The sequence below is a fragment of the Crocuta crocuta genome, unplaced genomic scaffold (genome assembly GCF_008692635.1).
Source record: "Crocuta crocuta isolate KB4526 unplaced genomic scaffold, BGI_CrCroc_1.0 scaffold59, whole genome shotgun sequence".
Classification (NCBI taxonomy): domain Eukaryota; kingdom Metazoa; phylum Chordata; class Mammalia; order Carnivora; family Hyaenidae; genus Crocuta; species Crocuta crocuta.
Genome location: NW_027551578.1, coordinates 3,712,358 through 3,724,740, shown reverse-complemented (window position 1 = coordinate 3,724,740; position 12,383 = coordinate 3,712,358). Strand labels below are relative to the sequence as shown.

Genomic DNA, 12,383 nt, shown 5'->3' with positions numbered 1-12,383 from the left:
TTTCAGAACTTTTACTGGTAAAATTTCTGTACCTCAAAAGATTATTTCAATAATTTAGAATGTTCAATATGTCATGACTTCTTATTGGTGCTCATTTATAAATTAAAATACTCTATTGTTTCTATTGCTTAGGACATTATTACACACAGGGCATCTGAAGCTCCCTAGAATCTGGGACTTTTCTTACTCGACACATTGCCTTTCTGCCACTCTGTAGCATGAATCTGCCTTTTTTTTTTTTTAAGTTTATTTATTTTGAGAGAGAGCGTGCACACACATGCACACAGACACACACACACGTGTGGGGGAAGGGCAAAGAAAGAATCTGAGCGGGCTCATTCTGTCCGCACAGGGCCTGATGCGCGGCTCAATTTCACCAACTGTAAGATCATGACCTGAGCCAAGATCCAGAGTTGGACGCTTAACTGACTGAGCCACCCAGGTGCCCCATGAATCTACCATTCTAGTCAAAATAGTCTCACAGTCTCATGAATATATTATGCTCATTCCCATGTTTCTTTTATTCGTATTGTTTCTCAAAAATATAACACCCTCAGCTCTTAACTGTCTTTTAAAATTCTATCTATTGTGATCATTCAAAAGATAATGCTTACATAATCATTTAATTACTTATAAAGGAAGGAAAATTAGGGCCTTGGTTCATAAATCCAAAAATATCAGATATGTTAAAAAGAATGAAAGTTAAAATATGACACAGAGAGAAAAACAGATAAATAAATATTTGAACACAGAATAAGGTCTGAGTATAAAGCCAACAGCAGAGATGATCACTAGACTTCATAAAAACAGTCTTTCAGACTTTAAAAATAACTTTGGAACAACCTGAAGTGACAATAAACTGACTTTCTATATAAGAAACTGGAAGACACCTTTCTGAGCTCCCTTCTCCAAACAGGACTTCTGCTGCTTATTCCTAAGATTTGTGCTCGTCTTGACTGCTTAATTCGATCCCTTCCCATTAGGTTATTTTAAATGCATGGCTTTCATTAATTTGCTCAACACATGATTATATCGCACCCCAACCACAGGTCAGACTGTGCTAGATATGAAGACCATACTATACTGGTGGGCAAGACAGGTATGGTCGCTTCCATCACAAAACTTAAGCCTAACAGAAGATACACATTAATCATACAAACTGTGTTAAAAAAAAAATAGAGCACTATGACAGTATATAAAAGGGACTTCACCTACTGGGGATACAGGATGTGTACGTATCCAAGATTTCCCTGAAGAATTCATATCTATATAGGGGCACCTGGGTGGCTCAGTGGGTTAAGCCTCCGACTTCAGCTCAGGTCATGATCTCATGGTTCGTGGGTTCGAGCCCCGCATCGGGCTCTGTGCTGACAGCTAGCTCAGAGCCTGGAGCCTGTTTCAGATTCTGTGTCTCCCTCTCTCTCCGACCCTCCCCTGCTCACACTAAGAAATAAATAAAACATTTATTAAAAAAATTTTTAAAAAAGAATTCTTATCTATATAAAACAGTACACGCTACCTGCAGGGGTATTTCTTAAATGTTTTTGTACCTTTCTGCATCTCACACTGTAAGTTCTTCTATATTGGTTAAATGATTTATCCTCATTGAAACTTATTCCCATTAAAATTATATCCTAATTACTAGCCTTTTTTTAATGGTGTACCTGAAGTCAGCTTTAGGAGGACTGTTACTTCATATGGATACTTTGAGAGACAGTTTAGAAAGAATACTTTTATTCTTATGAGATTAAACAACTTAAGTCTTACCTAGATTATAAGGCGATTTCACGATTAATCTGGTCAAATTTAATAGAATACTATCTAGGCATCAAAATAACATTTATATTTCTTAGAAAGAATTATTCATATAAATTATGTACTAAAATAATATACAGAATTATTAAAAATTGTTTCACTAACAGTACAAATAGGTTCTTAAAAAATGAAATATTTTTTAAAAGCACATATTTTCACATTGTATATCCTGGAAGTTTATTTATCACTAATTCGCAAATATCTTTGCATTGCTTGGAAATATTTAGTGAACCAACTTCATCATCTTCCTCAAAGTGATCTGGTGTGCTGCTATCCAGGACATTAAGTTCTAGTTCTGATAAATTAGATGGCAGATAAGAACTCACTTGAGATGTCCGAGGTGACTGGCTTTTTTCTGAAGACTTGCAACCAATTTTTGTTTTAATAACTTTAGAACTCTGCACACTGTTTCGATCTATTGGGTTTTCTGTTTCCTCAGTCCACTGTGATACAGATAAATCACTGGCAGAGATGCTAGAATCTTCCTCCAAGCGTTTAGCTGGAATCCTTGAAATGTGAGATCTTTTATGTGAGTGTATTGGTGATCCGGCTGAAAAAGGTGGGCTAAGAATAGAACTCTTTTCGCTGCTGTTTTTTCTTATGGACAGTCTTGCTTCACTGGACTTACCTGTGTCTTGACTATGCTTTGGATTTTCTGCTGCTAGACTGCTGTCATGAGCTTGTAAAACTCTGCTAGTGTCCTCACTGGTAGAGATCTCTTCAGAAAAACAAGGGCTGGTGAAGTCATCTGAATATTTTAGTTCTGAGATGCTTTCAGAACAACTATTTCTACTTGGTTTATTTTCACTCATATCATCAGTGAGAATGTCCTCATCAGTGCCTTTGACGCGTTTATCCTCTATTTCTTTATCTACCACAATTTTGTCAACTGCAACCTGCTGGAAAACACACGGACTTTGGGTTTTCCTTCCCATTTCTCCTTCCAAAATACTTGCATGAGTAAACCTTTCTGGGACGACGGAGTTCGGAGGACTCATGATTTCTTCCAACAAACCATTATTTGTTCTGTGTGCACCACACTCTACTGTTCTTTCAGTTGCACATTTCAGCTTAGTTTCTTTAGCTGTGCTGGGGTCATCAAAACTACCACTGATTTGCTTTGAGGTATCACTGTTTTCAGCAAAAGATGCATTTGATTCCGAACACTTCTCTTTAGGCAGTTGACCTGGCTTCTGAGGTGGCTCGGCAAAGCTTAATACTTTAAATTTGGATGATGGAATTCTGAGTTTTGCACCCAACATTTGTGCTTGCGTTTTTCTATACTGTTCTCTTCTTTCATGTACTACCAACATGCCAGGATTTGTTTGCTTTAAACGTAGTTTCAGTGTATTTGTTAAACCATAAAGCAGCTTCCCCCTTGGAGCCCTTTTGGGGGAGCTACCACTGTTCTTTTTGAAATATTTACCTTTTTTGAGGGTTTCAACTTGGTTCTTTTTACACTGGAGATTCGCTGACTTGTCATTTTCCCCCATAGAAAGCTTACCCTTCTTAGATTCAGATGTACAGGTGCATTTGGCAGAAGATTCTGGGGACTTCTTTTCCTCAGTTCTATATAACCAGGCTAAGTGAGGATGTATTTGAGCAGGGCTTGCCATAGGTTGGTTATATAACAAAGACAACTCCACCAACAAAGCGTTTAACAAAGGCAGTTGCCTTATTGTATCGATTCTACTTTGTTCAGTTTGCGGGGGACATGCAGTTTGATCGCTTGCTTCTACATCCTGAACATGTGGAGAATTTATGAGCTTTGGAGGACCCCCACGTATCCCACAATTAGTATGTTTCAGAGAATCAGTATGTGTTGGGACAGCTACATGATTTCCCTCCAGGGAAACACCGTCCGATTCCTCAGGTGCATTTATTTGAGGCTTAATGGTGATTGTACCCTGTACAGGGGGCATCTTTTCTTGGGTCAAATGAGTGTAATACAGAGGAGGAGGGCAAAATATGTTGGCTTCGATGTCCAACTCTGTGACTTCCTCATTTGGGGGGCTAACGCTCCTCCCACCACTAGAATCTGAACAAATAGAGCTGGTTTTGCTGTGCTCCACAGAAACTGTGTTAAGAGAGTTGGTCTTATCACCGAAAGCTACTTCCTTCAAATCCTTCTGTGCCTTTGGGATTTTTAAACTCACAAGAGACTTAGCAGCATCCCTGGGTCTTGGCCCCGAGTTTGGCTGCTGTTTCTCCCGTGGGGTTTGGGAACTGACCTCTACACGCTCCACCCCACCTCCCGCGGTAGCCACCGGCCGCTCGAGATGGCCCAACAAGCTGCTTCCCAAATCAGTCAAGCGGTAGCCCAGGGCAATGTCCCCAATCCGCTCCCCGACTTGGTTATGCAGAGGGAAACTTCCTCGATGAGCGTGGGAGCGGCCGGAGGCGGCGGCCTGTCCCAGGACCTTGAGGGCGGCGGCAGCCAGAGAGATGCTACAGGCACCCAGGAGCTGCGGGGCAGGAGTTGGGCGCCCGGGGGGCAGCTGCAGCAGCAAAGTGTAAAGCGGCGTCCGAAGGAGCAGGCGGTGCAGGGTGGCGGGGTGCAGGCGGAAGAGACAGGACTTGCCGCGACCGAAGCTGACCAGGCCGGGCCGGGGTTCCGGAGCTGGGGCGCCGGGGCCGTCAGGAGGGTAAACCAGCAGCGTTGGGAAGTCCAGCAGGCGGAAGGCCACTGCGGGGCACAGGTCGCGCGACGGCCGTGGTGGCGATGCCTCCTCCTCGTCGTCCTCCTCCACCTCGGCCACGGGCGGCGGCGGCGGCAGCAGCCCGGCTTCAAGACGCACCCAGTCTACAAGCAGCTCCAGCGAGAAGAGCCGCTCGGACAAGGGAGCCGCCATTGCTGTTGCCCCTGGAGACGCTGAAGCTTGGTTATCGCGAGAGACCGGGAGACCACAGCGCCTGTCTCTGCTCTCTCGCGAGACTTCAGGGGGCACCCCTGTTGGTCTAGGCTGCAGCAGCTGTGGGAATTTTCTTAGCCGCTCAAAAGTATTTTCCTTTCCAGGCTTGTGTTTACACGATTGCTTATAATACCGAGGCATGATAACATGATGGCAAGGAAAACAAACACACAGACTTATTTTTTTTGTTTTGGTCGCGTTTTTATCCATGAAGATCTCATGCAATTTTGAGGTGAGGTCAAGTCTGAGGAAAATTGAAAGTAAATCAGGATTCCCTTTCCAGACCCCAGGGCTAAAGAAAGCCAGTTTACTCTCCAGGGTCGGCCTTCTCTGGCTGCTGGTCCCCTCAAAAGATGATGACACTGCTCTGAAGGCCTAGGAGCCTCTGTTTGGGTAAATTACGGTAGCACTAAGACACACACAGGCTGTGATAAGTTTTCATTTGAGCAATCACCATGTGTGAGATTGATGTTAATGATTCCATTTAAAAACAAACACCCACACGTGCACACACACAGGTGGGAAGTGGGGAATATCTTATAACTATTCCAGATTTTCAAGGAGACCTACTTCTCACCTCAGTGCGTTAGCCAGCTAGATTGAAACCAAGGCTGATCACATGGGGAACCTTAAAGGTAAGGAATTTGGACTGTATTCTGTGCAAGCTGTTTTGAATGAATAGGTGTGATCATATCAGTGTTTAGAAATATAGCAATACAAATACAAAGGATTCATTCTACTAATAAAAAATTGAATTCAGAGCAATCTATTGGGAGACTTTCTCAGTGGTTCAGGGGAGGGAGAATGATGGCCTGAACTTGGTCAGGGTCAGTGGAGAGGAGAAAGAGGTGACAGAAGAGGCATTTGTGATAGCAGAATTCAGAATTTGGTGACTAAGGGAGAGAAGTTATGGGCGAAAATTTTTTTTGCTACTAAAGGAGAAGAAAAATGAGACATAGATTATATATATATGTATGTATATGTATATATATGTATATATACTTAAGTTTTTAATGTTTATTTTTGTGAGAGAGAGAGACAGACGGTGTGCACAAGCAGAGGAGGGGCAGGAAGAGAGGGGGCAGAGGAGCTTGCTCTGTGCTGGCAGTCAAGAGTCCAACATGGGTTTTAAACTCATGAGCTGGGAGATCATGACCTGAGCTGAAGTCGGACATTTAAGCGACTGAGCCACCCAGGCGCCCCGATTTGATGTATATTTTTTAAAGAGTTACTCTGGGTTTTGGGGATTGTAGAATTTGCAGTTCTTGCCAAACATTATGTTTAATTTTAGACAGCTTTATAGTTTATAGTTAAATTACATCAAAGCTCAGCAGAACATTGTGAAGCTCAAAGGAAATTGAGAATTGGAGGGATTAGATGCTTTAGTGGGAAGACTGAGGGAGGTTCCATTGCAGTACATAAGTAGAATATACTACTCTTGGCCTTGAGAATCTTACTATCTACTGGCAGAGGAAACATTTATCAAGAGACATACTTAATGGATAGATGACACAGAGCCATAAAAACAACATATTCACAAGTGGAAAGCAAAGAGGTATTGAATCCATATGTGCCATCCTGCTGAAAGTCTTCTAGATGCAGCTAGTAGTGTGGAATATCAGCATGTGTGTGTCTCCTGCAAGCAGACAGGGACACCAGTGTCCTTGTCTAAGGCCCTGGCTTCTGCAAATTTAAAGTTTCTACCAGGATAATATGTTCTTTGCCCAGAAACCCTATGTTATTGGTATTACAACATTTGAATAATGTTTTATAATTGTCAGTCATGCTAAATGTAACAAGTCAAACTTCTGCTGTGAAGCTTAAAAAGTTTCTATATTCATAGACCATCCATGGAGAAGCAGCAGGGTGTAATGGCCAAGAGGTCGAATTCTGTAGGCAAAGTAACTGGCTCAAATTCTGGCTCTGCGGCCATATATTATCTTCTCAACAATGTGTTTATCATCTTCCTCAAACAAAAACATAGGTAGTTATAGTATCTACCTTATAAAACTATTGTAATAAGAATATATGTGATATTAGTATTATACTAATATAGTATATATACTATGCTAAGTAGTATACTATATTTATATGGCCTGGCACATAGCAAATGCTTGCTAAAATAAATATCATTTTACTTATGATTTTCCATTAGCAGACTTTTTAGTTGAGTTTTTTAAAGTGCTAAGCTAGGAGTTAGAATAAGTAATTTATCTGACATGGGCCTCTTGTTTTTGACCAGTAAAAGTTTATAGGCTCTGTACTCTGCCTTTCATGTGGTAGCCAATTGTTCTTGTTGCAGGAAAAGGCAGGACTAGGCAAGAAACTATGGATTAATGCACAATAATACTTCAAGATATAAATCTGCTGTGCAATGTTAAGGAGTTGGAAGTTTTTTGTGGGGGTGGCCTGAATTAGGATGTTGGCAGTGGCACGGAGAGAAATAAACAGACTCGAGAAGTACTCACGAGAGAGATTTAATGGGACTGGTTGACTGATTGTATGTGAGGTGTGAGGGAATGGAAGGTGACATCCAGGTTTCTACTTTAGGCAATTAGGTAGGTGGGACAGATACAGAGAAGCAGGGAGTTTTTGTAATTGCTGTTAAACAAGGAGGTAAGAGAGGCAAGAAGAGATGAGCTTCCGTGTCTAATATGTTGAGTTTGATGTACTTGTCATGCATCCAGGTTAAAGGTGTAAGTTAAAGGAGAGATCTGGACTGGAAATACAGGTTTATGAGACATGGGGATGGAGATGGTAACCTAATTTCTTCATATAAGGCATAAATAAATACGGTAATGAGCCTTTTTTCCCCCTCTTTTATGTGAATTATCTCAGGACTGTGCATATTGTAAGAATTTGGCTTGATTGATAATGAATTAGGATCACATATGATCAGATAAGATGCAGTCATCCTTTTCTGGGGAAATAACTTCAGGGTGAAAAGAGACAAAGGGTCTTCAGGGTCAAAAATGATCATGCCTTATCATTAACTAAGATAAGGCATGATGGGACTTCAATAATTTTGAGAGCAAATGGCAACTGGATTAGTCTAACTGATTGAGCTGTGCATCTGGCTTTTAAAAGGCAGACAGTAGGGGCGCCTGGGTGACTCGGTTGGTTAAGCATCTGACTTCAGCTCAGGTCATGATCTCGCAGTTCATGAATTCAAGCCCCACATTGGACTCTGTGCTGACAGCTCCGAGCCTGAAGCCTGCTTTGGATTCTGTGTCTCCCTCTCTCTGTCTCTCCCCCACCCACTCAAAAATAAATAAATATTTTAAAAATTTATATTAAAAAAAAAAAGCAGACAGTACCTTACCATCATAAGAGCTGTGGACCCAAAGGGATGGGTCCATCAGATGGGATGCTTTAGCAAGAGTTGTAACAAAATGGCAGTCATGGAATTAAGTATCATATTCTGGCTGGCTGGTCTACTTTGGAGCAGAAATGCGAACATGTGGGAAAAGATCAGCTCCTGGAGGAGCATGGAGGCAGGCAAAAACCACATAGATGTCATCGTTCCAACCTGGTTTACTTAGCTTCAGAAAATGGAAAGTAGCTAAGGTGCTATACTGAGGGAAGTGAGGTAGACCTCAAGTTTTATGGACCAAACAAGACCAATTAGGAGGAATCTGTAATTCAGGGACCATGAAAATGCCCAAGAATTACTCTAGAAGCACCAAGTACTAATTCCAAGTCCGAGTAGGAAAGGCATTCTGCTGCCTGGAGACTCCTGGCCTAGGATTAGCACCAAAATCAGATGTAACTGCCTATAATTGACATGAACTGCCTGCCAGGAGGAGGATCTAAAGCTAAGAAAGGGCCAGCATGGAGCTAACTAGGGGGCAACGAAATCTAATATTGTTTATTTAAGAATAACTGTACACAGCGCTTCCTTTCTCCCATTTAAAAGAATGCCATCTACAAAAAAGCTTACATCTAGCACCAAGCTCAATGGTGAGAAAATAGAAGCTTTTCCACTAAGTCAGAAACAAGGCAAGGATGTCCCCTTTTGCCACTGCTTTTAAACACTGAACTGGAAGCCCTAGCAATAAAACAATAAGAAAAGGAAAGGAAATAACAGATTGGGAAGAAAGAAAGAAAATTGTCTTTGTTTGCAGGTGCTATGATCATCTATGCAGAAAATCCAAAAGAACTGACAAACTCTTGGAAATAATAAGTGATGATAGCAATGTTGCAGGTTAATATACCAAAGTCAATAGCTTTCCTATATGCCAGCAATGAACAAGTGGAATTGGAAATTAAAAACATAATGTCATTTACATTCACACTCCCCCCAAAATGAAATATTTAGACATAAATCTAACAAAATATGTACATGATCTGAAACTATGTGTGCCCCTTAGCGTTGATAAAGTTGAAACTAGTAGAAAATTTGAAGCTTGTTTTTCAAAGAACCGTTTTTCCCTAATCAGCTATTATATCATTTCAGACTCATTAACAAATCCATTACCTGTCTCTGCAGAAGCCTGGACTCAAGGTCAATTGATCGGGGTCTAGCCTAGGAACAAGCAAGACCCTGCATTCCTCACCTGAGCTAATGAGCCCAAGACCCCATCCACTTTATATCAGCTCTCAAAATATGCCCCTTCTCCTTGTCCTAAGATATCCATCTGACATCAGGGGATGCATTTTTTCCTCCTTTTGATGGGAAGTCTCCACCCCAAACTGAACATGGGGTGTATGTTACATATATGTTTGCTCATTTAGCATCCTCCATCTTTCCTCACGAAGAATTATAAATTTTCCCACCCTTTTCATCAATATGTATGTAGTCTCAACCTCTATGATTATAAAAAACTTGTTCTCTCCCCTTTTTGGAGGTGAGTTTAACACTTGCCCTCCCATCTCCTCTCGGATAAACTACTTGCTGCAAACCCAGTGATTGGGTTTGCTGCACGTTGGGCAGATGGACTTGGGTTCTGCTACAGATCTATAATGAGGAAAACTAGAAAACTTTGACCAATTATAGGAAAAACGAAATAAATAGAGAAATTGTTTATGGACAGGAAGACTCATTGTGGTCAAGATGTCAGCTTTCCCCAACTTAATTATAGAATCAGTGCAAAGCCAATCAAAATCCCAAACAGCAAGTTATTCTGCAAACATCAACTGATTCTAAGCTGATTCTGAAGCTTATATGGAAAAAACAAAAACACAAACAAATAGAAAAAAATAAAGTTTATATGGAGAGGCAAAAGACCCAGAAGAGCCAACACAGTATTGATGAATGAAGTTGGAGAACTAACAGTACCCATCTTCAGCTACAGTCATTAAGACAGTGTGGTATTGGTGAAAGAACAGACAGACAGATCAATGGGATGAAATTTAAAAAAAACAACAGAAATAGACCCACGTAACTATCATCAACTGATTTTTGACAAAGAATCAAAGGTAATACAAAAATGCAAATGCAATCTTTTCAACAAATGGTGCTGGAACAGTTGGACATCCCCATCAAAAAAAAAAAATCGCAACTTTAACAAAGGTTATTTCAAAATGGATCACAGTATTAAGTCCAAAACACAAAACTATAAAACTCCAAGACAAAATAGGAGAAAATCTAGCTGACCTTGGGTTTAACGATCACTGTTTAGATACAACACCGAAGGCATGATCCATGAAAGAAAGAAATGATAAGCTAGATTGTATTAAAATTAAAAATGTTTGCTCTGTGAAAGACACTGTTAAGAGAATGAAAAGAAAAGCCAAATCCTGGGAGAAAATATTTTCAAAAGATGCATTTGATAAATACTCACCAAAATATGTAATGGACTCTGAAAATGCCACAATAAGAAAACAAACAACCCAACTAAAAAATGGGCCAAAAACCTGAACAGACACATCACCAAAGAAGATATATGAATGGAAAATAAGCATGTGGAGTTGGGGGGCGTTGAGCAGGTGGTTCAGTCGTTTAAGCATCTGACTCTTTGGTTTTGGCTCAGGTCATGATCTCATGGTTTGTGGGTTGGAGCCCCACATTGGGCTCTGTGCTGACAGCGTGGAGCCTGCTTGGGAGTCTCTCTCTCCCTCTCTCCTGCCCCTCACATGCTAATTCCCTATCTCTCTTTCAAAATAAATAAACATTAAAACAAATAAGCATGTTGGGGCGCCTGGGTGGCTCAGTCAGTTAAGCTTCCAACTTTGGCTCAGGTCATGATCTCACAGTCTGTGAGTTCGAGCCCCGCATTGGGCTCTGTGCTGACAGCTTGGAGCCTGAAGCCTGGCACCTGCTTCAGATCCTGTGTCTCCCTCTTTTGATGCTCCTCCTTCATTCATGCTCTGTGTCTCTCTGTCTCTCAAAAATGAATAAACATTAAAAATTTTTACAAAATAACCATGTAAAAAAATGTTCCCGATCCTATATCAACAGGGAAATGCAAATTAAAGCAAGAGAGTGATACCACACACATCTACCAGAATGACCAAAATCTAGAATACTGACAGCACAAAATATTGGTGAGGATGTGGAGCAACAGGAACTCTCATTCATTGCTGGTGGGGATGCAAAATGGTACTGCTACTTTGGAAGACAGTGTGTCGGTATCTTAAACGTTTAAACATACTCTTAGTAAATGATTCTGCAGTCATGCTCCGTGGTATTTACCCAAAGGAACTGAAAACTTACATCAACAGAAAAACCTGTACATAGATGCTTACTGCAGATTTATCATAATTATCCAGACGACAATCAGGCAACCAAGATGCCTTTCAGTAGGTGAATGGAAAATGAACTATGGCACATCCAAACAATAGAACGTTATTCAGTGTTAAAAAAAAAAAATGAGCTTTTAAGCCATGAAAAGACATGTAGGAACTTTAAATGCATAATACTAAGTGAAAGAAGCCAATAAGAAAATCTGTATACTGTCTGATTCCAACACAATGACATTCTGCAAAAAGAAAAACTAGGGAGACAGTTAAAAAAAAATCATTGGTTGCTAAGGAGGTTAGGGAAGAGAAAGGGATGAATAGACAGAGTAGAGGATTTTTAGAGCAATGAGAATACTCTGGATAATACCCTAATGATGGATACCTGTCATCATACATTTGTCCAAACCCATAGAATATGCATACCAAGAGTGAATCCTAATGTGAACCATGGTCTTTGAGTGATTTTGATGTCTCCATTGATAATGGCTATGCACATGTGGGGTCAGGAGGGATATAAGAAATCTCTATGCCTTCTGCTCCGTTGTGCTGTGAACCTAAAACTGCTCTAAGAAATAGAGCCTTTAAAAAAGATGATAACAAAAAAGTAGAAGATACAATACAAATAAGGAGCTAAAACGAGATAATACTAAAAGGAAAATGGGAAAAAAAAAACAGGAAGTAAAATCTGCACACTTAACAGAAACATAAAAAGCTCAGGTTAAAGCCCTTTCCCCTTTACTGTATTGAAAACCCCTTGCAAATGCTTGTCTGGCAATGACATGTCTGGGAACCTTAGCTCCAAAAATTGCTTAAGAGACATACTGGGATTTCTGATGCCTCTGTCTGGGCCTCAGTTTCCCCCCATTGGCTTCCAAAGGTTCTGTGTTTTGGGGTTCTGCATACATAATGTATTCCCGAGGCAAGAAAATCTCAATTAGAAGGTTACAATGAACTTCACACAACATAAACTGTAAG

At 40.7% G+C, this 12,383-nt stretch overlaps 1 protein-coding gene across 1 annotated transcript; it reads right to left on the bottom strand.

Annotated features, from left to right (window-relative positions):
* Window positions 1-1,846: 1,846 nt before the first annotated feature.
* On the bottom strand, window positions 1,847-4,667 carry MAP10 (microtubule associated protein 10). The gene has a single exon (XM_077751652.1). It carries the CDS (start codon window positions 4,665-4,667, stop codon window positions 1,971-1,973), a length of 2,697 nt encoding a protein of 898 aa, XP_077607778.1. The 3' UTR covers window positions 1,847-1,970.
* Window positions 4,668-12,383: the final 7,716 nt, after the last annotated feature.